Source organism: Chrysochloris asiatica, unplaced genomic scaffold (genome assembly GCF_000296735.1).
Source record: "Chrysochloris asiatica unplaced genomic scaffold, ChrAsi1.0 scaffold00092, whole genome shotgun sequence".
NCBI lineage: Eukaryota > Metazoa > Chordata > Mammalia > Afrosoricida > Chrysochloridae > Chrysochloris > Chrysochloris asiatica.
The window spans coordinates 10231687-10256747 of NW_006408610.1; the positions used below are offsets into that span (position 1 = coordinate 10231687).

Sequence of the window (25061 nt, forward strand, 5' to 3'; positions counted from 1 at the left end):
GCCTTGACCGTGAGTATCTCCCCTTTCTGCAGTTATTTTCTTGTCCTTCAGTAGTTGACATTCTTTGTCCGAGAATCAAAGGAGAAAGGCCCATTTTAAAGAGAAATGGTCATCTACATGACTGTTTCCTTTTCCATATTGCAGCATGGTTGAAAATAGTTATACTCTGCCTCATTACCACCCTAGACCTTCTCGCCAAGTTGATGGATGGAAAAATCCCAAAACTTGTGTGAACAAAAAAAATTATGCTCTGTCTCTGATTCAGCTACGTACAGCAGGGCTTTGATGGGGGGAAAATGTTTAAGAGCATCTACACATGAATAGGATTCCTAAGTTTGCTATTTTATAAAATTTTTTTAAAAAGTATAATTTCTGAGTAAATTTATCCTAGAATTTAAGTGTAATTTTTTTTTTGCAAGAATGAATAAATCCCTATTATATATATGAATGGAAACATGTAACATTATATCCATTTATTAACAAGAAGTAGAAAAGTTTTCTGTTTTCAATGGTTGTAAATTTTCCAAAGGTTTCTCTGAATAAAAAAATTTTTTTTTTTTTTTTTAAAGGTGGGGAGATGTTCTCCTATTTATTCCTTTCACTGAGGTGAGGGTGTGAAGAAGACCCCTTCCCAAAGCAGATATCTTTATCCTAGAATATTTCCCACAGACACCACTTCCTCTCTCCCAGGTCTTCCCAGTGACAATGCTCATCTTCTTCCCACAGTAGTTGGCAAATCACCACCGAAGCTCGTGGGAGAAACCCTGTCACGTGCAATTCCCCAAATAGACCAAACCCCAAAGAGTAATGCCAAGCTACAGCGCGCTGTACTCCACCCAGATGTGTTTACATAAAATCGGACAAACGTGTTTTAAGTGAATTTAAAATCTTATGAAACATTGAGTTCCTCAAGAACTTATTCAAACCCTTACTCCCCTATGAAAATCACACACAAAATCAGTGCACATTTAGAAAACTTGCCCCACTTAAATACCTCTTGAACATGGGCCCACCCACAAGAGCCAAGATACCAATTGTTAATATTTTAGGCCATTGTATCAAGTACTGTAGTCTAGGATGTTGCATTTTAATGTTGGCGCCTGGCATGAAAAGCTTATGGTCTGAATCACGTCTCTTTTTTATGTAGTTCTGGCTCGGGAATCCGATACAGAGCAGCTGAGAAATAAAGGATGTTGCTGAGGCTGAAGGTGAGACACAGAAGCATGGCCCCAGTGATCTGGAGGAGAGAGAGGGACCTGGAGGAGGCCATGAGCCAGTCCTTCCTCAGGGTCTTGTCCAGAAGTATAGCTTCCATCTGCAAGTGCGTGGCCAGGATCACACACACGTGGAACAGCTGGTGACTGTGGCCTGTGACAAACAGAAGGCCACCAGGTCAGCCATAGGAACACGCTAGGCAACAGAAATCAAGTATAAGACCACATATTGGATGATTCCATTTGTGTCAAGTGCCCAGAATAGGCAATCCATAGAGACCCTAAAGCAGAGGAATGGTTACCTTGGGGAGGGGTGGGAAGAGGTCATCAGGGGTCTTACTGCGCTGATGAAATCCTAAGACTGACTTAGGGTGATGGCACACAATTTGGTAAGTGTACTGAAAACAAAAAGCAAACCACTGAATTGCATTTGAAATGGGAGAATTTTATGTTAAATATGCCTCAAAAAGTTACTTAGAAAAATTGGAATGTGAGCAAACTCAAAATTGTAAAAATAGATTGGGCTACTGGTCAGAAAGACAGTGTAAAGAGTTCAAAACTCAGGCCCTCAGCCACAGTTCAGGTCTGGAGCAGAACTTACCCTCGGGGCCCCATTTTCTGTCAAGGAGTAGATAGGTATGTAGGGGGGACAAGAACACATGTGACCTCTGCTCACCATGGAATAGCCAATCATTCAGATAAAGTTCAGAAAGGTTGGGAAGGAGGGTGGAATGGAAACAGGGATCACAGGGAGGAAGTGGAAGAACTTGTTACATGGAGGTGATTGCAGTCCGAGATAAAGTATGTAACTTGTTGGATGTAAAACTGATGATCTGCTCTGTAAACCTCCACTCAATTCACAATCAGTTTCAAAATAAAATGTGAGGTGAGTAAAATAAAAAGGCCATCAGAGCAAATCAATTTCATTTGAAAGACAATTTATCCGCCAGTCGCATTTTCCAGATGAAAAAGAGACACCGTGTTCTGGCAAAGATCATCCACCCCTTTCTTGAGAGCCAATCCCTGCTTCAGTGCCAAAGGAGAGGCCAGCCTAATTTGCCGCTGGCCACACACTTAACTGCTGGACCTCTCATATACTGCAGGTCTACCACAAAGTTCTTAGGATCGTTTCCTCTCTGATGCCATGCTGGACTTCAGCTCATCTGGTGACAACCTACAAGGGTGGAAGCCCAGGAGACAGTGGTGGGAGTGGACAAAGAAATGCTGATTTGATGGTTGATGAGAAAAGGAGTCCAGGGCCCAGGAAAGGGGACCACTTTGGAGGACAACTTTACAAAAGTAAGATGAGAAGTCCATTTGGGAATTTACTCAGGATTCTCCTTTGGTTGAAACAACATCAGTGTTAATACCTCCAGGGTCTATCCCTGGGTAAGTACTCAATAAATGAGTCTCCAGAACGAACCAGCCTGGCTGCTTATCCACCAAGGTGTAGAGGCAGAGTCAGAAATAAAGTATAGGAGGGTGGAGATTCTCCAGTGGCTGGGTGTCTGGTGAGTTCCTTACATCAGGAAGCTCCCAGCATATGGGTCTTTACCACCCAGGAAGGTGTGCGTGGAGCCACACATCAGGGACTGCCAAGATTTCCAATCTGTGGGATGTAGCAAAGTGGTTTCTTGTCCAGGGGAGAACTGGGTTCTCTCCAAGCACTGGATGCATTCACCAGTTGAGGCTCACAGCTGCCTCCAGTAGGGCAGGAGATAAAAGAACGGGAAAGGCCATCAATATTGGACGTTTCTGAAATGTAGCTGCAGCAGGAAGACTGATTTCAGCAATCCTGCCGAACAGGAATAAGGAGGGGCTTCCTGTGGGCCGGTGCCAACTGTGCCAGCAATATCCCACCTTCTACAGAGGCACACGGGGCCTTGCCTTGGAGACGGAGTCCCAGGCATAGCAGAAAAATGTTATTAAAAAACTGAAAACTTCTTGTTAATGGCCTGTCTAGTGCTATCTGGCAGATTTTCTCCCAAAGGGGTATTTTTTGCACCTCTTAGCCCCAAGAGAAAGGGCTACAAGTGAGTAAATGAAACATCGTTAAGAAGTTAGAGAGCTGGAACTAAGGCCCAGGACTAGTTTTCCTATACCGCCCACCTCAAGACATCATCCACGGCTACCTCTGTTTAACCAAAGTGGAGCCAGGGTGGTGGATTTGATGAGCTGGTTCGTGTTTCCTCCAACTCCCTGGCCTCTTTGCCTCTTCCCTTTCTGAAATCTGCTTTGTAAGTATCTTGCTACCTGAAGCCCTTGCTGGAAAGAAGACAAAAAACCAAGATGCTGCTAATCAGATCCAATAAGCATAGCTAGTCAGCCACAGTTCTTAGGAGGAGATGCAAAATCATGGGTGAGATGGGTTTGGGGAGAGCCAAGGTTCCGGACCACCAGGTGGGGACAATGACTGACCCTTCAACTCCATTAACAGCTTAGCTCATCAGAAAGATTTGTCAGCATCACCTGAAGTGACCTAAGGGTGCTCTCACAACCATCCCCAGAACCACGGTGGGGAGACATTCTGCAGAGCCGTGCCCCAATCTTCCCTCTATGGGCTGGGAAAGAACTCTACCAGCAGGTGAAAACCTTGCAGCTCCTACATCTCTTGACCACACTACTTTTCAACTTAAGTGAGCTCAGGTTTGCCTGGAGAATCACACAGATGCTGATGGCTGGGCCCAACCAGAGTCTCTGGCTCAAGAGTCAGAGAGTTTGCATGTCTAACAGGTTTCCAGGTGACCCTGCTGCTGCTGGTCAGGGTCTCCACCTGAGAACCACTGCTCTGCCATAACTCCTGGCCTCCTCCCACCAACCGTGAACCAGCCAGACACTCTCCAGATACACTGCTGGACCCTTGCTGTCCAGTGTCCCTAGTGCCCATTTAACATGATTTCAGGTACTAGGTAATAATGGGACCCCCTGCTGGTCTCACACACACACACACACACACACACACACACGTCCCCCCGTTCCCCCCACCCCCACCTCTTCTCTATCTTTCTCCATCCTACCTTGCAGTGCATCAGCTACGGACAAAGAGTCTTCAAAAAATTTGTGGGGAATGGAAGTTAAAGATTCTAGAATTTTCCAGTAAGTATTTGAAGCCCCCTCATACATCTTGGATCTGTCAACTACACTCTCACTTCACCTTGGCCTGGGCCTGGAGAACTTGGGGAAAGACTTTAAACATGTATCTGGGACAGCATCATTGCTGAGAAGTTGCTTCTCTCTTTGCCCTGGCTGGCCACTACAGCTGGCTGTGCTGGTATCAGGGATGAGACCTCCACCCTCAGGTCAAATAGCCCGAGCAGCAAGCAGGGGCACTGCACACTCACCAACGTAGTCAAAGCGTCCAGGAGCCAGGCGCTCCGGCAGGTGTGCGGAGTAGAAGAATGAAGCCAGGAGGGTCATGGCTATATGCTTCTGATGGTACATGCTGGCTTCATTCTGTGCACTCTCCCCTGGGAACAGGAACAGCTGCAGGTGTTTAAAGAAACATCGGGTCTTGAGAGGAGGCCATGCCTTAGGAAGGCCACCTTTCTTCTCACCAGCTGCTGTGAGACCGTGGACTTCTCAGGTCAAGGCCCTCACTTCCGAGGATCTGTGGCTCGTAAGGGGATCTGAGGGACTGTCTGGGCAGAGTTGCTATTTTGAGTGTCTTAGACTGACACTCAGGCAGTTGTATTTTAATTCCCTTGATGCTCATGAGAGCCTTTGGGATTATTTCATTACCAAAAAAAAAAAAAAAAATAGGAAGGGAAATGAAAGATGGAGGGAAGGTAGGGGAAACGGAGAGGAGAGGAGTCCCATTACATGCATCGTCACCCTTACAGTAGAATGCAAATATTGTAAAGGGAGATACGTTAAGCAATTGAACCCCAGGCATTTAATGAAGACCTTAGCAAGCAAGCTGCCAGTTGACTTCATCCTAACCCATGGCTACCCCAATTATGCAGAGTCCAACTGCTCTCTCGGGGTTTTCAAGGCTGTGACCTTTCAGAAGCAGATCACCAGGCTTTTCTTCCAAGGTACCTCTGAGTGGATTTGAACTGCCAACCCTTCAGTGAGTAGCTGAATGCTTAACTTTTTGCACCATCCAAAGCCCTGCTGTGGCACTGTAGGATAAGCACTGGACGGCAAGGTCGGTTTGAAACCCCAAGGTCGGCAGTTCAAACTCACCAGCCGCTCATCAGAAACCCTATACAGGTTTGCTGTGAGTCAGAACCGACTCAATGGCACCTAATAACAAAGCCAGAAAACCAACCCACTGCTGGCAAATCAATTCCAACTCACAGCGACCCTGTAAGACAGCACAACTGCCCCACAAGGCTCCCAAGGCCCTTTACAGAAGGAAGGTGCCACATCTCTCCCGTGGAGTGGCTGGTCGGTTCAAACCACCAACACTTTTGATAAGCAGTCAAGCACTTTAACCACTGTGCACTAGGCTGCCTTCCATAAGGTCGGTGGTTCAAACTCACCAGCTGCTCCTAGGAACCCTATACTGAGTCACTGAGTCGGAACCACCTCAATGGTACTTAACAACAGCAACAGTGAGAGTTTTCTAGTTAAGAGTTTCGGGCCCTAGAATGCCTGTGAGACATCAACAAAAAAGATGAATTACAGCCATTCGACTACTCTGACATTAAGTACAGTTTTTGTCAAAGTATTATTATAAATGACAATAGTAGCTTCCAGTGACTGAGGACACTAAGCCTTGTCCCTTGTTTGCATCATTTCCTTTAAGCTTCAACAACAACCAAAAACCATAAGGCAGATTTTTAAAGCAAACAAAAAACCCATTGCTGTTAAGTTGACCCCAACTCATAGTGGCCATATACAGGACAGAGGAGAACTGCCCCATCAGGTTGGTTTCCGAGGCTGAAATCTTTACAGAAGCAGATTGCCTCATCTGTCTCCTGGAGCAGCTGGGGAGTTCAGACAGGAGCTTAAGCACATGCTTCCAGGGCTCCTAGGCTGACTCTAACATCCCCAATTTGCACATGAGGAAACTGGCCCAAGTGGCTAAGTCCTGATGTGAATCCAGGCCCTCTGGTCCCAGGGTCAGGCCCTCCCCTCCTCACGGCCTGCCCCAGTTTCCTGCAGCTGTGTGCGTAAGGGACCAGCTTGTTCAGCTTGTTCTTTCTGTTGTGGTTTTGTGTGGGTCTTGTTTGCTCCAGGAAGGAGTGTGGGAATGGGCTGCATATCCCGTCTCTGGGTCTCTCCCAGGCCCACAGAGCTGAGGGGGCGGGGGGGGGGGGGTTGCCAACTAGACCTTCCCTTCACTTCTGGGCTTGGCTATCTGGACCTCCTGGGGAAGACCCACAGGGAAGGGAAGGGAACTCTACCCAGAGCGCTAGCTGTGTGCTGGGCACTGCTGAGCACTTCAGGTCTACTATTTTGTTTGTGGCACTGTTGGTTAATGCGCCAGACTGCAAAGCTGTTTGAACTGCAAGGTTGGCGATTCAAGCTCACCAGTTGCTCCTCAGAAATCCTATACAGAGTTGCTATGTGTTGGAACCAACTCATTGACACTTAACAACAACAACAACCCTCTCTAATGGAGTCCTGGTGTGGCACTGTGGGTTAATACGCTGGACTGCAAAGTCAGTTTGAACCACAAGGCCGGCAGTTCAAGCTCACTAGTTACTCCTTGGAAACTCTATACAGGGTCGCTATGGGTCGGAACCAACTAAGCGGCACTTAACAACGACAATAACCTTCTAAGGAGTTCCGGTGGCATAGTGGTTACGAGTCAGACTGCTAACTTCAAGGTCAGCAGGTCAAAGCTACCAGCCGTTCCACAAGAGAAAGACGAGGCTTTTTGCTCCCGTAAAGATTTACAGCTTCAGAAACCCTATACAGGGTTGATATGAGTTTGAAACTGACTCCATGGCACACCACCACCACTCTCTATGAAGGGGGTGGAGAATGTTAGCCTCACTTACAGATGAGGAAACGGTCACACAGCCAGTGCACTGTGGAATCTGGATTTGAGGGCACAGACTTTGCACCCTTCTTGTTTTTCCTCCTACGTCCTCTTCCTTCCTGCTCTCAGTCTGATTCCTGTCTATCCTTTAAGATCCTCAGTCTCACTTTTTCCTTCAATACTCATGGTACATTGTTGTTGTTAAGTGCCATCAAATTGGGTGCGACTCATAGTGACCCTGTATAGGGTTTCCGAGAGCATCAGGTGAGCTTGAACCGCCGACCTTGTGATTATCCTACAGCTCCACACCAGGATCCAAATGGTACAAAAAGGAATAATAATAATGCAGTTATTGGACACATAGACAAGCCAGCAGCTCACATGCTAATTCATTTAATCCTCCTCACATTGGGTGAGAGGAGATGCTAGTTTACAGAGGAAGGCAATCAAGGTATTGAGATGGCAGGTTTCCCATGAACCTGCAGCTAGTATTCGAGTCGCTCCACTAAACCCCAGGCTAGCTCCCTTCCGCAGCCCTCCGGGATTGCACCACAGCCCCTGTTAGCACTGCCTGCAGTGCATCTTGTGCTGTTTGGGGGAGGAAGGCTCTGAGTCCATGGCAGCTCCTGTCCTACAGTGCCCAGCATGGTGCTTCCACCCCCAGGAGCTGCCATGGAATGTAGGAGGCACCTTACCCTGTAGACGATGGGAAAGGAGTCCCAGGCATAGGGGTAAGCAAAGGCGAGGACTCGTAGCATCTTACACAGCCTCGGCTTCTGGAGTTCAAGAAACCTGAATCAAGGAAGGCCAAGGAGAAGAGATGAGAATGAAAAACGTTTCGGGAGATTAAACACACACACTGAATATCCTGTGTGTTACACAATACTCAATGGAAATAACGAAGGGCCGTCAGAATCAACAGAAGGATGAGCAATTTTGCACAACCTCTTGCAGCCGCCAGTTTCCACCAGGCTTTTCCCTTTGTTTTGCCCCTATGGAAGTGACTCAACCCCAGATGTGAAAGATCTCAAGGGATGACATCTCCTGACACTATGGTATGAGTGAAGCCAGGGAGGAGGCTCTGGGCAGAAAGAATCCTCCAAGGCCAAGTTCCTTTAAACAGCCAGAGACCGGGGGCAGGGAGGGGACCCCAACAGCGCAGACACTGGGAAAGGGCTTACTCAAAGACCAAGATGCACTGCTACCACATTCTTAAACAATGTGCGATTATGTGTTTTATTTTGTTTTTACAAAAAAAAAAAAAAAAAACTGCATGACTTTCCTATATAAGCTATGCATGTTATATGTGTGTGCATGTTATTTATGTGGGCATACTCATATATGTGAAAAAAATAAGGTAGTCAGATCCTCCCAGGTGATTCTCAAGGAGAAGCTCCAAGAGTCAACTAGGCATTCGTTCCTTTGAGAAGGTTTTGGAGTGGTTACTACCACCCACCTGCCTGCTGTCCCTGGAAACTGAGTACATGTGACGTCACTCTTTCTCACCACCACCCCCTGCCCATCTCCAGTCCAAAGACAGATGAAGTCAACATTGAAAGGGATGACGCTGAGTGTTTCTAAGAGAGGCAGGTCCTTCCAGATGGGCCATGATAGGTAGAGCGGCACAGATGGACACGAGAGGGGCATGGTAAACAAAGGACAGAGCTGTTCACACAAGACTACAGCCCAAATGTGAGGCTCGGGTAAAGAAGTGCTCTTGCGCAAGGCCAGCTGGGACAGGCTGGTACCCATTTCAAGTCTGTTGTGTACTGCAGGGGGCTGGGAAGTGAGGTCAGTCTCCCAAGTAGCACAGGTGCTGAGACTTTGGGGGCAGGGGGAAGGTTGTTTGAATGCAGATAGACACAGTGGACACACTTGGGCCCCTCTCCCAGCCTCAACCTACAGGTCTGACCCTCATGACCCTTTCCAATAGAGATAGGGTCTGTGCCTCCAGACACCGCTGTCCCCAGACCCTCTTCTCCAGCCCCTAAGCACTAGCCCACTTTTCCCTGGCAGGTTGCTTACATCTGTCCAGTCAGTCCAGACACCTGATTGTAAACCCGAAGATGAACTACAGGCTGTCATCTCCACATCTGGCAGTCTGGAAGTTAGGGGCATGAGCAGAGTCTGGATGCCCCTAGCCCAGCTCAGAAACCTGTGGACGTTCTCCAGGCTGCTGTTGTCCCTCCAGTCCTCAGGGCAACAAGCAGGGACAGACTGATAAGAAGCCACCACTGTGAGCCCTGCCCCAGCCTCTTCAAGCCCACCAGCATGTCTCTCCTTTCCTGACCCTGCTGGACACCAGACAAGCACATGGCAGGCACCAGGTGGAGAAGAAGAAGTTCAAGGAGGAAAAGGAAAAAGGGTCCTCGACTCAGCATCCCCTCAGACAAGAACCACAACCCAGGATAAAGCGCAAACCCCGGGGGAGGGGAGACAGGGCAGCGGGGTGCTGTGATTCAGGTGAGTTAATGTGGACCATTGGGGCTGGATGCATCCAGACTCTGCCACTCCTGATCGGATGACCCTAAAGGTCACTGAGCTTTTGTGTGCCTCTGAATCTGCCTGTGTGCCACAGGGGTAGGGGGTAAGGACTGGATGAGATGAAGATGATAAAAGGCATTCCAATGTGCGCAACACAGAGCCAAGTCCTTACTAAATGGCAGTTAAAAACGTGTGTGTGTTGTGAGGCTCTTATTTTCTCTCTCTCCCCACCTTCTAATTATGGTGGACCAGAAAATAGGAAAAGGAAGGAACTGACAGAATCTCAGGAATTTCACCGAGTCAGGTGAGCTAATATAATAGGAAGCAAAGTTAGGTGTCTGACTCCGTTTCTCACTTATTCCCCGCTTATCAGGCTGTTATTGTTAAATGCAGTAGAGTCGGTTTCGAATCACAGCAACCCTGTTTCCAAGGAGCAGCTGGTGAGTTTGAACTGCCGACCTTGTGGTTCGCAGTCCAGTGCCGATCCACAGCGCCACACCTGAAATCCTGAGTAGGCCTCAAATCACCACCTGCATCCTATGCAGAGAGCATGACCTCAGAGCACACTCCCCTCACGCCCAAGCACCGCCTGCTCTGCCTTCTGATCTAAGCGGCAGACTCTGCCCGTTTGCAGCAGGCCCTCTGAAAGCATGCTTCTTCTGTGACCACTTACACTCGAAGAAGGCTGGCTCTGGCTGCTGAGGGCCATTCCCCAAACCATGGATTTCCTGAGACTGGAGACAGCCTTGCGCCCGGCCTGATTAAGTGCTTCCCCCGGGAATAAACGGACCGGCCTCTCCAACTGCAAAGCCGAGTCTACAGGGGAAAAAGGAGAAAAAGCAGACCAGGAGAGAGATAGCAACAGAGGAGGGAAAAGGCAGAGGCCAGCCAGCAGCCAGAGTGAGGGGCCTCCCACGACTGAGATGCAATCCCGCATCCGGCCACTAGGTACCGCCACAGCCAGAGATGGGGCCAGAGACGCCTCCACAGCAGCACACCTGCTACCTCCTCCACTGCCCTGAAGTCTCCAAAGTCCCCTGCTATGGCAGTCCCTGCAGCCCCACACGAGGAGCTAGTTTTGGGGATTCAAGCTTCCTCTGCCCAGAAAGAGACTGTAAGGTAACACTGAAAGGAATCCCCTCCATTCAGAGGGTTGAGTCCATACTGTTGTTGTGTGCCGTTTCCAACTCAAAGCAATCCTGTATAGGGTTTCCAAGAGTAGCTGGTGGGTTTGAACTGCCAACCTTGCAGTTACCAGTCCCGTGCTTATACAGCGCCACAGCAAGGCTGTTGTCCATACTTGTTAAGTGTTGTTGAGTCGGTTCCGACTCTTAGCGGCCCTGTATAGGGTTTTCAAGGAGCCGCTGGTGGGTTTGAACTACCGACCTTGAGGTTAACAGTCCAGTGCTTATCATACCATGACACTAGGACTCCATACTAGTTAAAACTTGGCAAATCTTGTTGCAACTGGAATTCTGTAACTAGTGCTTAAAGCTGGTGGTCTTTGGCTGTGACTGATAAATCTCCATTGTAGAGAGCTGAAGGCGAGGGGCTGGGGAAGGTGGTGCTGTTTGGGAGAACTGTAGAATTCTACAATTGTAGAAACATGGTTATTTCAATGTACCCCCCACAGCTCAGACATTAGCAGCACTTTGCCATTGGACTGAACTCTCCAACCTCAAGATCTGTTCTAGAACCATCATCTACACCCAGCTCTGACCTCAACCAAGTCTCCGTGCCCTCCCACCGAAGTGCCACACACCATCTACCAGCACAGTTAGCTTCCTACTGGGGAAGAACATCCACCTCTCCCTCACAGCACTACCCACAAGGCATTTCACTTGGCCAGTATTTGTCAAAAGAATCAGTGGTCCAACGCCTTGGATGGATGAGCAAAAAAAAGTGAGTACAGGGAAACTCTTCTTAAGGGGGTGAAGACTCCTTTCTGGGCTCCTGTGGGCAGCGTTGAGCAGGCTGGGGTCTCCTTTACCCCACCTTGTTCCAAGCACCACAGAGAGGTCACATAGTCTCTCAAGAGGGTAATCTTCTAAAGCATATTCATTTGAATGAAATTCCATGATACCAAACACCAAGTTGCCATGAAGTTGATTCAGACTCATAGTGACCCCATGTGGTACAGTGTAGAACTGTTCCATAGGGTTTCTCTTGACTATAATCTTCAAGGACATAGACAGCCCAGTTCTTTCTTCCATAGTAGGTGGCACTGTGAGATCAGCACTGGACTGCTAAATGAAAGGTCAGCTGTTCAAACCCACCCCTATTCCGAGAGAGAAAAAGGAGACTTCCTGCTCCCATAAAGACTTACAGCCTTGGAACCCCTACACAGGGCTGCTATGAGTCAGAATTGACCCCATTCCAGTGGGTTTGTTTTGTTTTGTTTTTCTGTAGTGTTGCTGAGTGACTTCAAACCACCACCATTTGTTGTTGTTAAGTGTTGTCAGTTCTGACTCATAGCAACCCTGGATAGGGTTTCCAAGGAGTGACTGGTGGGTTTGAACCACCGACCTTGTGGTTCAAAGTAGTGTACAAACCGTTGGTGGCACCCAGGGGTCTACTGCATAGTCAACTGTCATCTAGTCCCCTCCAATTCACAGCCACCGTATGTGTGTCAGAGGAGAACTACGGTCCGTAGGGTCTGCATTGACTGACTTTTCAGAAGTAGAGCAGCCAGCTTTGTTGTCTGAGGTGCCTCTCAGTGGACTCAAATCTCTAACTTCTTTGTTACAGCTGCTGTGGGCATTAACCATTTTCACCACCCAGGGACTCCCATTCCATGATAATAAGAACCAAGAGGTTCCAATGCTGAGATCTGCCTTAATGGTATGTATTGTAATTGAGGATGGCACAGGATGGCTCAGTGTTTCCTTGTGTTGTACACGGGGCTGCTATGAGTCAGAGCTGATGGAACTTAATGATTGTAATGGCATGAGTGCATTTTCAAACATAACTGTTTTGGTAGCATTTGGAGAGCTCATGGTCTTCTGTGCTCAGGAAACAGGGCAGGTGGTTCTTTTGCCTCTCCAGGCCCCACAAGGGATTTAGAGAGCAAGAGGGAGGGGCAAGAATGGGGCTTGGAGGAGGAAGAAGGAAAAGATCTTGGAGAAGACACTGAAACACTGCATCCCTGGGTCTTACCATGTTCCCTGGACACAGCAGCATCTAGGGAAGGTCAGCTGGATGGAAGGGAAAGGAAGCAGGGAGGGAGGATGGGAAGGAAGAAGGGTAAAACAGCCACAGATGAGTCTCATAAATAAAAGAATTCATGAACTCCTGGTGTGGCGTTGGAGGATCAGCACTGGACTGCTAACTGCAAGGATGGCGATTCAAACTCACCAGCCGCTCCTGGAAACTCTAAACATAGTCGCTATGAATTGGAACTAACTTGATGGCACTTAACAAAACAACAACAGTGACTGTAGATGGGTTAAATGCTCCAATCAAAAAGCAGAGAGTAGCAGAATGAATTTTAAAAGCATGGTCCAACTATTGCTGTTTACTAGAGACACACCTCAAACTCAAGGCCACAAGCTGAAAGCAAAAGGCTAGAAAAAAAAAAATGTTCCCTGTAAATAAAAACCAAGAGACCGCTGGAGTGACAATCTTATGCTAGACAGAGTAGGCTTTCATATAAATCTTTCAGACAAGAACAAGATGGACATTCTATAGTGATAAGTGTTAAGTGCTGTCGAGTTGATACTGGCTCAGTGACCCTATATAGGGTTTCTGAGGAGTGGCTGGTGAGCCTGAACCTCCAACCTTAAAGTTCAAAGTGACCTTGCAGTCCAGCCTCAAAAAGTTGGAAATAGAAATACTGTATGACCCAGCAATTCCTCTACTTGGTCTATATCCTCAAGAAATCAGAGCTGTGAGGTAAGTATCTGTAGACACACCCATGTTCATTGCAGCCTAATTCACCATAGCAAAACGATGGAGACAGTCCAGAATCCCATCAACAGAAGAATGGTTAAATAAACTTTGTACATACACACAATGGAATACAATGCCACACTGAAGAGTAATGATAAATCTGAGAAACATTGCATAACATGGATGAACTTGGAAGACATTATGCTGAGTGAAATTAGTCAATCACAAAAGAACAAATATTATTTAAGATCACTTGTAAAAAATTAAGAAAAGGTTTTCTTGCTAAAAGAAACATTTGAGGATGGTACAGGATTCTGTAGTGGTTCTCAGGGGCAGGAGGGAGGAGGAAAAGGGGTGGTGATGGTGATGGTGACAGAAGAATGACATTGATTAAGGGTAGGACTGCACAGCTGATGATTGTAATATCTGTTATTAAGTTGTTGGGGGTAAGGGTCATGGAGGCTGCATGAACCTGTAAAACTACTGTCCTGAGATCATCTTTAAACCTTAAACCAGACATCAAGGCTAGTGGGAGGGTCCCCTCAGGGAAAACCCCCTTCCAAGACTAAGGCTCAATGGAAATACATGCTCTGATTGGTGACCACGTTCGTCACCAATAAGGGGAAGTGCAATGAAGCGGTGAGCTAAGCCCTACAATGTTCAATAGACTCCTGTGAACCCGGGTGAAGACCTGATTGACCAGCAGTGTGGCAAGACCTGAGGACTCTTAGGCCCAGAGTCAGTGACATAGCCACAGAGGACTAGAGCGGAGAGTGAAGCGTCCAGCTGATAAGAAGAGAGGACATATGCATAAGAACATCCACACTTGCACATAATACCCACTTGACCTGGCTTCAATGACTGGATGATCAGAGCTCAACTAGAAGAAGAAAGAAGAGGAAAAAAAGAGTAATCTGATACAATTTGATGCACTTGACCTACACCTATGGATGCAGTAGCTCAAAAGAGGGAACAAATCTTTATAGCGAGGATCATTCCCACCCCCTCCATACACAGAGTAGACAGGGATGGGCAACTTAGACATTGGCTACCCAAGGGGGTGGTGGGAGTGGGTAGGGCTACAAAGGCAAGAAGTGACTGGCTTATAAGCTATCAAGAGGGAACCTAGATCCAGAGGGAGTGGAAGAAGGTAGAATCTCCACTGAGTAGTATCCAATCTGTCCAGGCGGGGCTGATGAAAGGAAATGTGGATGGGTTTCTTGTGATACAATAGTGAATAATTGCTATCAGGATTGGCTGTGAAGGTTGGAAATGTAAAGGAGGGGAGTGATTAACATTGCAGTCTAGGAGCGGAGGTCCCTGGGACCATCAAGGGAGAAGAGCAGAGAGCGGGACCCTACCCAGAGAAGCAGTGATGCCAGAGATGGAGGCAGAGACGATGACGTGGAGAGATGGAGCAGCTGGGGACTTTAGACCCAGAGAGGGAGAGGACCTGTGTGCTGAGGACCAGGGGGCAGGCTTGCAGGGTATACCCTTTGGTTGGTTGATGATGCATCGAGGGGACTGTAACCATGGCAATGAGACGATATATGATAGGATGAATGTAAAACTAATGTTCTCCCATGTAAACGATCACATAATTCACAATACAACATTAAAAAAAAACTTAAACCAACAGTGTCTCCCTAAGTCTTCTTCAAACCAAACAACAGTTTAACCAGCAAAAAGGTCTATCTTGAACATTTTAAGAATGATCTAAATAGGATCAAAGAGACAACAGCAACTCCAAAAGAGACCTGAGGGGCCAAAGAGTTTATGGCAATGAGGGAAGCACAACTTAGAAAAGGGGGGTTGCACAGCTCACATGACATTAGCAGTGTGATCAGTACCACTGAATTGTACATGTAGAGACTTGAACTGGTGTATGGCATGTTGTGTATATGCTCAAGAAAAGAAATAACATGTTGTTGTTGTTAAGTGCTGTGGAGTCAATTCTGACCCATAGCAACACTGTATAGGGTTTTTATGGAGCATTTAGAGAGGAAAAAAAAAAGAATCCACCAATTAACAAGGAGAAGCCCCAAAACATGGATACTCGGCAGGTTCCTGGTCAAGCTGCCGTGCCAGACAGGTTGATCCAAAGGTACCAAAAGACCTATCCATTGTATCTGAGAAAGCAGATAGGACTCTGGGCTAAAAACCAAACAAACCAAACAATCCAATCCAGAGACACAGGCGATTCATGAAGCTTAACAAAAACAACAAACAAGCTGCAAGTGTTCCAGGAATTAGCATTTTGTAGTTCCTGGGAAAGCAGTCCTGGGTCTGCTTTACCTCTGGGACTGTTTCCGTCCACATCCAAGATGGCTTCCTTGCCTCCTCCCTTGGATCCACCAACGCCCCACAGACAATACCTGGTCCAAGGAGCAGATCCAGGTGTTTCCAGGTGACCTGGGCCATAGCCCGAGCATGCGCCCATCCACCCAGGGTCTGAGCTGCTTTTGTTATTATTTCCTTTCTATGTAGGTTTGGGCCTTCCCTCACCCAAGGCAAGGACCCATGTCCTCCCCTCTCCATCATCACGGGCCCTGCCTGGCACAGAAGTCGTGCTTAAGAAAGGGCTTTGAATTGCCAGAGTCCTCAAGGACTTGGGGGGTAAGGAAATAATAATCCCACCATGCCTGGTTTTAGATTCCACTCTTAGGAGTCAATCCCAGCTCCTCTCAGCTTTTGGAGAGCACTGCAATTTCCAGGAAGAATAAAGAGTTTACTCCCGACTACCTCCCAGGTGAGATGGATTGGCAAAGTGGCTGCATCAATGGGCTCAAGCGTGGCAACCATTGTGAGGTTGGCCCAGGATCGGGCAGTGTTTCGTTCTGCTGTGCATAGGGCCACTATGAGTCGGTACCGACTCAATGGCACCTAACAATAACAACAAACCTTCCAAGCATGGTGTTGAGATTGCACGAGAAACAGGGCATTTACACCTTATTCCCAGCCTATCTCAGGGCTGGAAATGGAAGGCAAATTGGAGCAAGTAATCTTGATGCTGTTTAAGAATCTAGTCTACCCATTTAAAAAAGGAGAGAAGGAAAAAAAACAGTTCTTCCAGTTTTTAGAACTTGTATACTTTCCCCTTAGTCCTGCAAAACCTGTCCCCAAAGGAAGCTGGAGCCAGAGATCATTCCAGAGAAGTTGTAGGGATTTGTTTCCCATCCTCATGTGTCTTCCTAGAGGGGGGAGGATGGAGGATGGAGGGTCGCAAGCAATAATAATCCTCTGAGGTCTTAGCAGGGAGACTCATATAAGCTCCCTGGAATTGTGGTCTTGAGGTGAACCAAGGGGTTAAGGACTGAAGTATGTATGATCTGCCACCAAAACTCCTCACCCCAGGATGTAGTCTGTACCTTGGCACCATGGCAACAGAGCAGTCGCCCAAACACCGCCCTGTGTGAGGTTTTATAAGTCATGCATGTAACTGGAACATTTGGCAGTTCACCTTTACAAAGAGCTAAGTCAAGGAGCTTAGGGATTTCCACAACAATGTCTTTCCTAATTATCTTCGATGAGCTTTTTGAGTAAAAGGGGAAGACAGAGGGCACTGTGAGCTGGCCAGGACTTCTGGCCATGAAGCTTTCCTGGGGACATGTCAGCATCTGAATGTCTCTCATCCCCCGTATGTATGTCTAAGGGCAGGTCCCTCAGTGATTATTAATAGACTGTCTACCTACAGGCCACTGCAGGCCTGTGTTAGCTGCGCTGTTCTTAATCACCTAAGAAGGTACATGTGTGGCCCCCATTTTACAGGTGAGCAAACAGAGGTTCAAAGAGAGTAAATGGGCTGCCTAGTAATAGGGCTAGCTCCGTGCTTTACAGAACCCAGCGCAAAAGGAAAATGCCAGGTCCCTTGTTAGAAAATTATTAAGATGGTGACAACAGAGCCTTAAACCCAGGGTAAGGCCCTTCTGGGCCTGAGGTCCTGTGTGAAGTGACCCTGTGCTCAGCAACAGGAGGTCCGATTGGAAGCCGTGAAGCTGGCCCTGCCCAGCAACAGGAAACAGCCTTGTGCTGAGTGGCCTCTCTTTCTGTTCCCTCCAATGAGCCTTGGAGATACATGCCAGGTGCATATACCCCACCAGAGATCAAAGAGGCCAGGTACCTGGAGTAGCAGGAGAGGCCGGTGCTGATGATGGTGTTCACCACCGCCAGGGTCACGTAGTAGTCATGAAAGGTGGTGCATACCAGCGTGTCCGGGAAGGTGTACGCAGAGTAGGCAATGGCTGAGCCTGAGAAAGAAAGACCTGCTTGGGAAGAGGAGCTAGCACTCAACACCTCTGGCTCCTCTGAAAGATCATCCAGTACCCGGCCCAGCCCTCACTGTCCCCAACACCCAGCCCAGCCCTCACTGTCCCCAACACCTGGCCCAGCCTCTCTGTCCCCAACACCCGGCCCAGCCCTCACTGTCCCCAACACCCGACCCAGCCCTCACTGTCCCCATCACCTGACCCAGCCCTCTCTGTCCCTAGCACCTGCTCCAGCCTCTCTGTCCCCAACACCCGGCCCAGCCCTCACTGTCCCCAGCACCCAACCCAGCCCTTTCTGTCCCCAGCACCTGCTCCAGCCTCTCTGTCCCTAACACCCGGGCCCAGCCTCTCTGTCCCCAGTACCTGGCCCAGCCCTCACTGTCCCCAACACCTGGCCCAGACCTCTCTGTCCCCAGCACCCAACCCAGACCTCTCTGTTCCCAGCACCTAGCTCAGCCTCTTGGTCCCCAGCACCTGGCCCAACCCTCTCCGTCCCAACACCTGACCCGGTCCCCAGCACCTGGCCTAGCTCTTACCAGGCCAAAAGACCCACAGTCTTGCTTCTGTGTCCTTGTGTGTGCCATTCCCTATCCCAGAATGTCCTTCTCTCCCTTCTCCACCACTCAGATCCTATCCTGAGAACTTACTATGGGCCCTGCAGTGTTCCAAGGGCTTGGCAGATCTTAACTCATGGACTCCACATATACAACAACCCTCTGGCATAAATCCTGTACTTGTCCTCATTTTACCAGGGAGGCAATGGAGGCACAGAGAGGTTCAGTAATTCACCGAAGTCACACAGCTCAGAAGTAGGAGTTGAACTACAAACCCAGGCAGTTTAGGGACAGAGTCCTAAACTGTTGCTCACAATTACAGCCCTAGTGTGCTTGGCTTTACCTCAGAGTAGGGACATTTCACCTGCCCAACAAATCAGTGGGGGGGCTCTGTGTGGAAAGATCAGTATTGAAGGGGGGGACTTTGCCATTCTGAGGTATGACACATACAATGGGGTGACTGTAAGAGACTTCCTTCAGGTGTTTTGTTTTAGGTTTGGGAATTTGTGTGATAAGAGTCACCTAAGAACATCTAGAGACCTATTTGCTTGCAACTTCTGTTCGGAAGAACAGGGGCAATTGCAGTTAGTTCCAAAGGGCTCAGGTGTATTTCACCTGGAGTGAGGGGCTGAGGTTGATGCTCTCTAGGTGCCCTCACCTGTCTAGGTCCCCTCCAGGGAGGCAGCTGAGTCCTGTCTGCCCAGGGCCTGAGGAATCAGGCTAAAGTCACATGGCATCACAAGGCCCTCGAGGCTGCAGCAGGTCTGGGCCCAGGACAGTGCAGCCTCTGCCTTTCATCACTTGACAGATGAAGACTAGTGAAGGTGATGATGCTCTGAGGGCCATACAGGCCTGTAATGCCCTCTCTTTAGGGAGGTCCAGTGAGAACCAAGCTCTCCCCTCTGCCTGCTTAGACCTGGGAGCATCTGTCCTGTTACATGCTGGTGGTGGTTATGTGCCGTGCAGTCGGTTCCGACTCACAGTGACCCTTTATAGGGTTTCCGAGGCTGTAAATCTTTATGGGAGCAGAAAGCCTCATCTTTCTCCCATGGAACGACTGATAGTTTTGAACTGCTCACCTTGCGGTTAGCCGCCCAACTCATGACCACTACGCTACCAAAGCGCCTTAAACACTGGTCTAGGACTGGAAAACCAAATAGAAATGGCAAATTTCTTGTCCTCAGGGAGTGATTTGCAGCAGGGGAGCAGAAACAGAGGCAGCAGGGACCAGAGAAAGCCCTGGAACTTGGAGGAGGTCCCAGAGCAGGGGTCATGGAAGGTCCAGGGGTCGAGCCTTAAAGACCCTGCAGGGAGGAAGGAGGGCATACAGGGTCCAGAGAAGGAGGAGACTATGAATGGAGACTATGGTGAACAGAATAAAGGCAGTCCAGAGCAGGGCCAACAGTGTGAGTGTGTGTTCTAACCCTGGCTCTACCACCTACAAGCTGGGTGGTCTCCTATGCTCACATAGAGCATGAGGACAATAGTGGTACCTGCCGTAGAGGGTGGCTGTCAGGGTTGATGAGGTCATCAAGGTAATGAACACTCCCTCTGATGCTTACTAAATGCCAGGCACTGCCCTACATTCCTCCTGGACGTAAATTCATTCCAGTGTCCTAACAGCCCTAAGATGAAGCAGTCATGGTGATTTTTACGGATGTACAAATTAAGGTTTGGAGAGCGTTAAGAAAAGTGCCCACAAGCATACACTTATTAGGGGGCCTTGTCAGGATTTGAACCCAGGCAGTCCGGCTCCCGTCAGCACTGTGTTATGCTGTAATCAATGATGTATGCCAATACCACATGGTGTCTGCCACGTAGTGACTGCTTCAAAACTGGGTGTCCTTATCAGAGATGGCCCTGGGTAGAGATGATATGTGAGTAAGCAGCCAGGAGGAGGAGGTTGGACTTCATCCTAGACCATGAGGAAGGAGTCTTGGAAGGTTCTAAAGGGAAAGGTGGCCTGGTCAGAATGTTGTTGAAACCTTCTCTGATGGCTGTATGGAACACAGATGGAAGATTGGGAGGTGAGAGACAGGACAATGGGGTGGGCAGGCATGAGGATATTGTAGGGGGCTCAAGGTGCCCTGGTGGCTCAATGAGTTAAGAACCAGCTAACTGAAAGATTGGAAGTTCAAACCCATCACCCACTCCTTCAGAGGAGGAAATGACAATCTGCTTCTGTAAAGATTTCTAGACGCGGAAACCCTATGGGACTGTTCTAGTCTGTGTTGTAGAATCACTAGGAGTCAGAATTGACTTGGTGGCGGGGGTGGGGGGAGGGGGGTGGCAGGAGAGATCAGCTAGATTTGACCCTGATTGGCTAGAATGGTGGGAGTCAAGAGCGGTGAGGGAGGAGGGGCTTGAGGACTGTTTGCAGAGGTGAATCTTAGAAGACCAGGTAGGACATTACAGGAGAGGAGATCTGGGAAGGTGCCTCAGCCTCAGTCCCAATGGGGACCTCAGGCAAGTGGCTTAAACTAGAGATGGGGGCTTAGGAGCACCCTGCTCAGAGGTGTTAGAGAAGGGTGGGCAGAGGGGAAGAGGTCTTAGGGCTGATTCTCTACTCACCCACCTATAAGCAACAGTGGAGGAAGGGGAACCAGCAGAGGAGAATGAATGAGGAGAGGTGCAAGGAGGCCATAGGAAGTGATCAAGTCCCGGTGTGGCGCTAAAGGATAAGCACTGGACTGCTAACCTCAGCTGCTCCTCAGAAACCCTATGTTGTCAAGTTCTGTTGAATCTGGTTCAGACTCATAGTGACCCTGTATAGGGTTTCCAAATAGCGGCTGTTGAGTTTGAATTACCCACCTTGTGGTTCAAACTGGCCTTGCTGTTCAATGCTTTATCCCACAGCACCACACCAGGACTCCTCAGGGTCATTATGAGTCGGAACTGACTCTAAGGCACTTAATAACAATAAGAAAAAAAGAGACAGAGAGAGAGAGAAAAAGAAAGGAAGACAGAAGGAAAAGGAAAGGACAGGGGTAGAGAACTGAGGGCTCGTGGGAGATAGCTGAAGATGAAAAGCCTGCATTGATTCTGACAGCCCAGAGGAGGTTGGGACCTCTGCAGCCATAAATCCAGTGAACTGTGGTCCAGACCGTGGACGTTAGAGTCATGAGAGGTAAGGTGACAGGATGTTATTTTTATTATTAATTGGTGCTGAGTTGTTTCTGACTCAAACCCATAGTGACCCTGTATAGCATTTCCGAGGAGTGGCTGGTGGGTTTGAAGTGCTGACCTTGTGGTCAGTTCAATGCTTATCCTACAGCACCACACCAGGACTCCAGGTGACAGGGAAAGTGTAGTGTATGTGTGTAGTACATGTTTGTATGTGCATGTGTTTAGGTGTATGCATATATATGTGTGTGTGAAAAAGAGACTTTCAATACACTGGCCCCTCCTTGTGGACAGCCTCCTGAATATCCAGAGCAGGAACCAGAGGAAGGAAGAGGCTATAGACCTCGGATGCTGAGGGATAGATAGATGCCCACAAGTGGGAGGAGAGAAGAGGGGGCAGGGGAAAGGGACATCAGAACTGGAGGAAAAGACAAGAAGGCATGGGGTGTGCATACCCAGCCTATCAGCTCTGGGTTCACCACTCAATTCCTGTGTGGTGAAAAGGCCTTTGAGCAAATCTCTTAATTCCTCTAAGTCCCTGGGCATGGCATTCCGAATCCCATCTGACTTCTCCACCTGGCCGGATGAGGGCTGGAGTCATTCATCTTGGACTACGAGAGCTGGCTGTTAAAGTTCCAAAAATCTTACAAGCCAGTTGTTACAGAGCCATTATTAAAAGTTAAATCACATAAGCTCACATTAAATAAATTACATTCATAAAAGAAACACTCAATTTGCTTCTATTATATCTGTACAGTGCAATCATACTGCAAACATCTTCTCAACTCCACACTCAGTGATGTCCCAGCCATGGTGGAAGTGTTTATACCAGAGATATGAGCAAACACTGTAAATCGAGGCCAGCGGTTACCCACTTACCAGCAACTCTGTGGAGAAACACTCACCTAGACAGGAGCCCCGATATTCCCAGGACTCTTCCACAAACCCCACAAGGCCCATGGTACCCCAGCTCAGAGAAAGCGGAAGGCGAGAGCGGAGCCTCACGTACCCAGGCTGAAGAGGTTGACGGCACCATAATCCAGAAAGTAGCAGATGTGTCTGGCATTCTTGGACATAGAGCTGAAGGTGTGTGCACAGCTGGATGCAAAGGGGTACACACAGCTGGTCCCCATGTACACAAGCAGAGGCCAGGAATAGCTGTCATTCTGGATGTCTGTCACATATAGTATGGTCACAAATCTCCACATGAAGAACCTGGAACACGGCATGGTCACACTCAACCTCTGTGGCCCGCGGCGGCTCTTAGGCTTCTCACCTGACTCTCTTTTGTTTCCCATACCCCTGAGATGACCAATCCCTACTTGCTCCTTTGAACTTGGGAGAAATAGACAGAAGAGACATAAAAGAGCCTTTAAGGCGCTCTTCACATACACTCCTCAGCCTTGAAGCTCACATTAAGTAACCCCAGTCCATTCAACCATTCGACATTTGATCTGAATTTGACCTCTTACCATCCTTGTGGTTTGTCCTTGTCCCCTTTAGCTTGCCTCTGTCCCCCTTATAGGAAGGCTTCTCCAACAACAGCAATGCCTCTAGGGTCTGGAGAACCTAGAGGAATCTTCAACTGCCCCTTCCTTCCACAACATTCCTTACTAAAACTAAGGGGCCAAGTCCCACAGCAGCCTCAGAGCTGAGCACAGATTTCTGGACTTCTCTCTATGTAGAGATACTGCAGAGATCTGCATCAGATCTGCCTAACCTATAATGCATGCCTGGGGGGTTCTCGCCTGCAGAGCTTCTGCAAACTAGAGAATGGCTTTCCCTCTCCCACTAACTCCTCCAAAGAAAAACTCTATATAGCTTTCTTCAAAGGAAGTGAAGGAGCACTGCTAAATTCTCTGACTACACTAAAGGGGTTTTTCCTTCTGGCCCAGCAAAAATAAAGCTTACACTACCTGCTGTTTCTTAAACCATATTCTTTTCTTTTTTTCAATGCTTTATTGTAAATTATGTGATAGTTTACATGGGAGGATATTAGCTTCACATTGATCCCATCATATACCGTTTCCTTGCCATGGTTACAATCCCCTCCATGCATCATCCATCAACCAAAGGGTATACCCCGCAAGCCTGGCCCCTGGTGGTCCACACACAGCCCCTCCTCTTCCCCTCCGGGTCCAAAGTCCCCAACCGCTCCATCTCCCCAAGTCATCATCTCTGCCTCCATCCCTGGCATCACTGTTTCTCTGGGTAGGGTTCCGTTCTCTGCTTTTCTCCCTTGATGGTCTCAAGGACCTCGGCTCCTAGACTGCAAAGTTAATCACTCCCCTCCCTTGCCACAAAATGTCTACATTTGCATTTCCAGCCCTCACAGTTAGTCCTGATAACAATTATTCATTATTGTATCACAAGAGGCCTATCCGTATTTCCTTTCATCAGCCCCGCCTACACAGATTGGATACCACTCAGTGGAGATTCTACCTTCCTCCACGCCCTCTGGATCTAGGCTCCCTCTTGAAAGCTTGTAAGCCAGTCACTTCTTGCCTCTATAGCCTCCCCCCCACCCCCCGATTCTGGGTAGCCAATGTCCAAGTTGCCCATCCCTGTCCTCTCCATGGGTGGAGGGGGTGGGAATGATCCTCGCTGTGAAGATTTCTTCCCTCTTTTGTTTGAGCCATTACTTCCATAGGTGTAGGTCAAGTTCATCAAATTGTATCAGGTTATTCTTTTTTCCCTATTCTTTCTTCTTCCAGTTGAGCTCTGATCATCCAGTCGTTGAAGCCAGGTCAAGTGGGTATTATCTGCAAGTGTGGGTGTACGTACGCAGATGCCCTCTCTTCTTATCATCTGGACGTTTCACTCTCCACTCTAGTTCCTCTGTGGCTATGTCACTGACTTTGGGTCCAAGAGTCCCCTGGACTTGCCACACTGCTGGCCAACCAGGTCTCCACCCAGGTTCACAGGAGTCTATTAAACGTTGTAGGGCTTAGCTCGCAGCCTCATTGCTGTTTTCCCCTCACTTCCCTTTATGGCTGATGAACGTGGTTACCAATCAGAGCGTGTATTCCCATTGAGTCTTAGTCTTAGAAGGGGGTTTGCCCTGAGAGGACCCGACCACTTGCCTTGAAGTCTCCTGGGCAAGCAAGTTGTTGTTCTTGTAGTAATCAGTCAGTCTGCCTCTATTGTTTTGTATTTTTCCTGTCAGTCTTTCTTTCAGAAAGTATCTTCTGTTCTTCTGGCTGCTCCAGGCTGGTCTGCTTGTTGTTTCAAGTGGAAATTTCCCCTTAGAAGATTCTGGATGCTGTTCAAGATTCCACCTATGGTCTTGTGTAATACAGAGGCTCCTCAGGAAACCTCCTTCACTGGGCACACTGTAGCCCCATTTTAGGTATTCCAATCAGTTAGAGGCAGATGACAGACTTACAAGCTTTACATGGTGGTATTCCTGGCTATTCCTTTCTCTCCCCCTCCAGTGTCTATTTTATAGTGGTACACCAGGGAAACCAAGATTCAAAAGACAGCCAAGCATCCTAACATTCCCCTCTTTTCCCTCTTTCAAGCCATGCCTCAATCCCTGTATCCTGAAGCCCTGTTATTGCAGGGTTGTGCATACATTGTCATTTACCTCTGTCCCACCTAG

General features: G+C 48.3%; 1 protein-coding gene across 1 annotated transcript in view; it reads right to left on the bottom strand.

The window, feature by feature from the left end:
• Positions 1–1126: 1126 nt before the first annotated feature.
• The window catches only part of PAQR5 (progestin and adipoQ receptor family member V), a 26706-nt gene continuing 2771 nt past the window's right edge, over positions 1127–25061 (bottom strand). Inside the window, exons 3-7 of the mRNA XM_006866575.1 lie at positions 22470–22675; positions 17639–17765; positions 7842–7938; positions 4556–4697; positions 1127–1368 (exon numbers count right to left, since the gene is read on the bottom strand). Of these exons, the coding sequence (XP_006866637.1) occupies positions 1127–1368; positions 4556–4697; positions 7842–7938; positions 17639–17765; positions 22470–22675 (814 nt within the window). The remainder of the gene's footprint in view (positions 1369–4555; positions 4698–7841; positions 7939–17638; positions 17766–22469; positions 22676–25061) is intronic.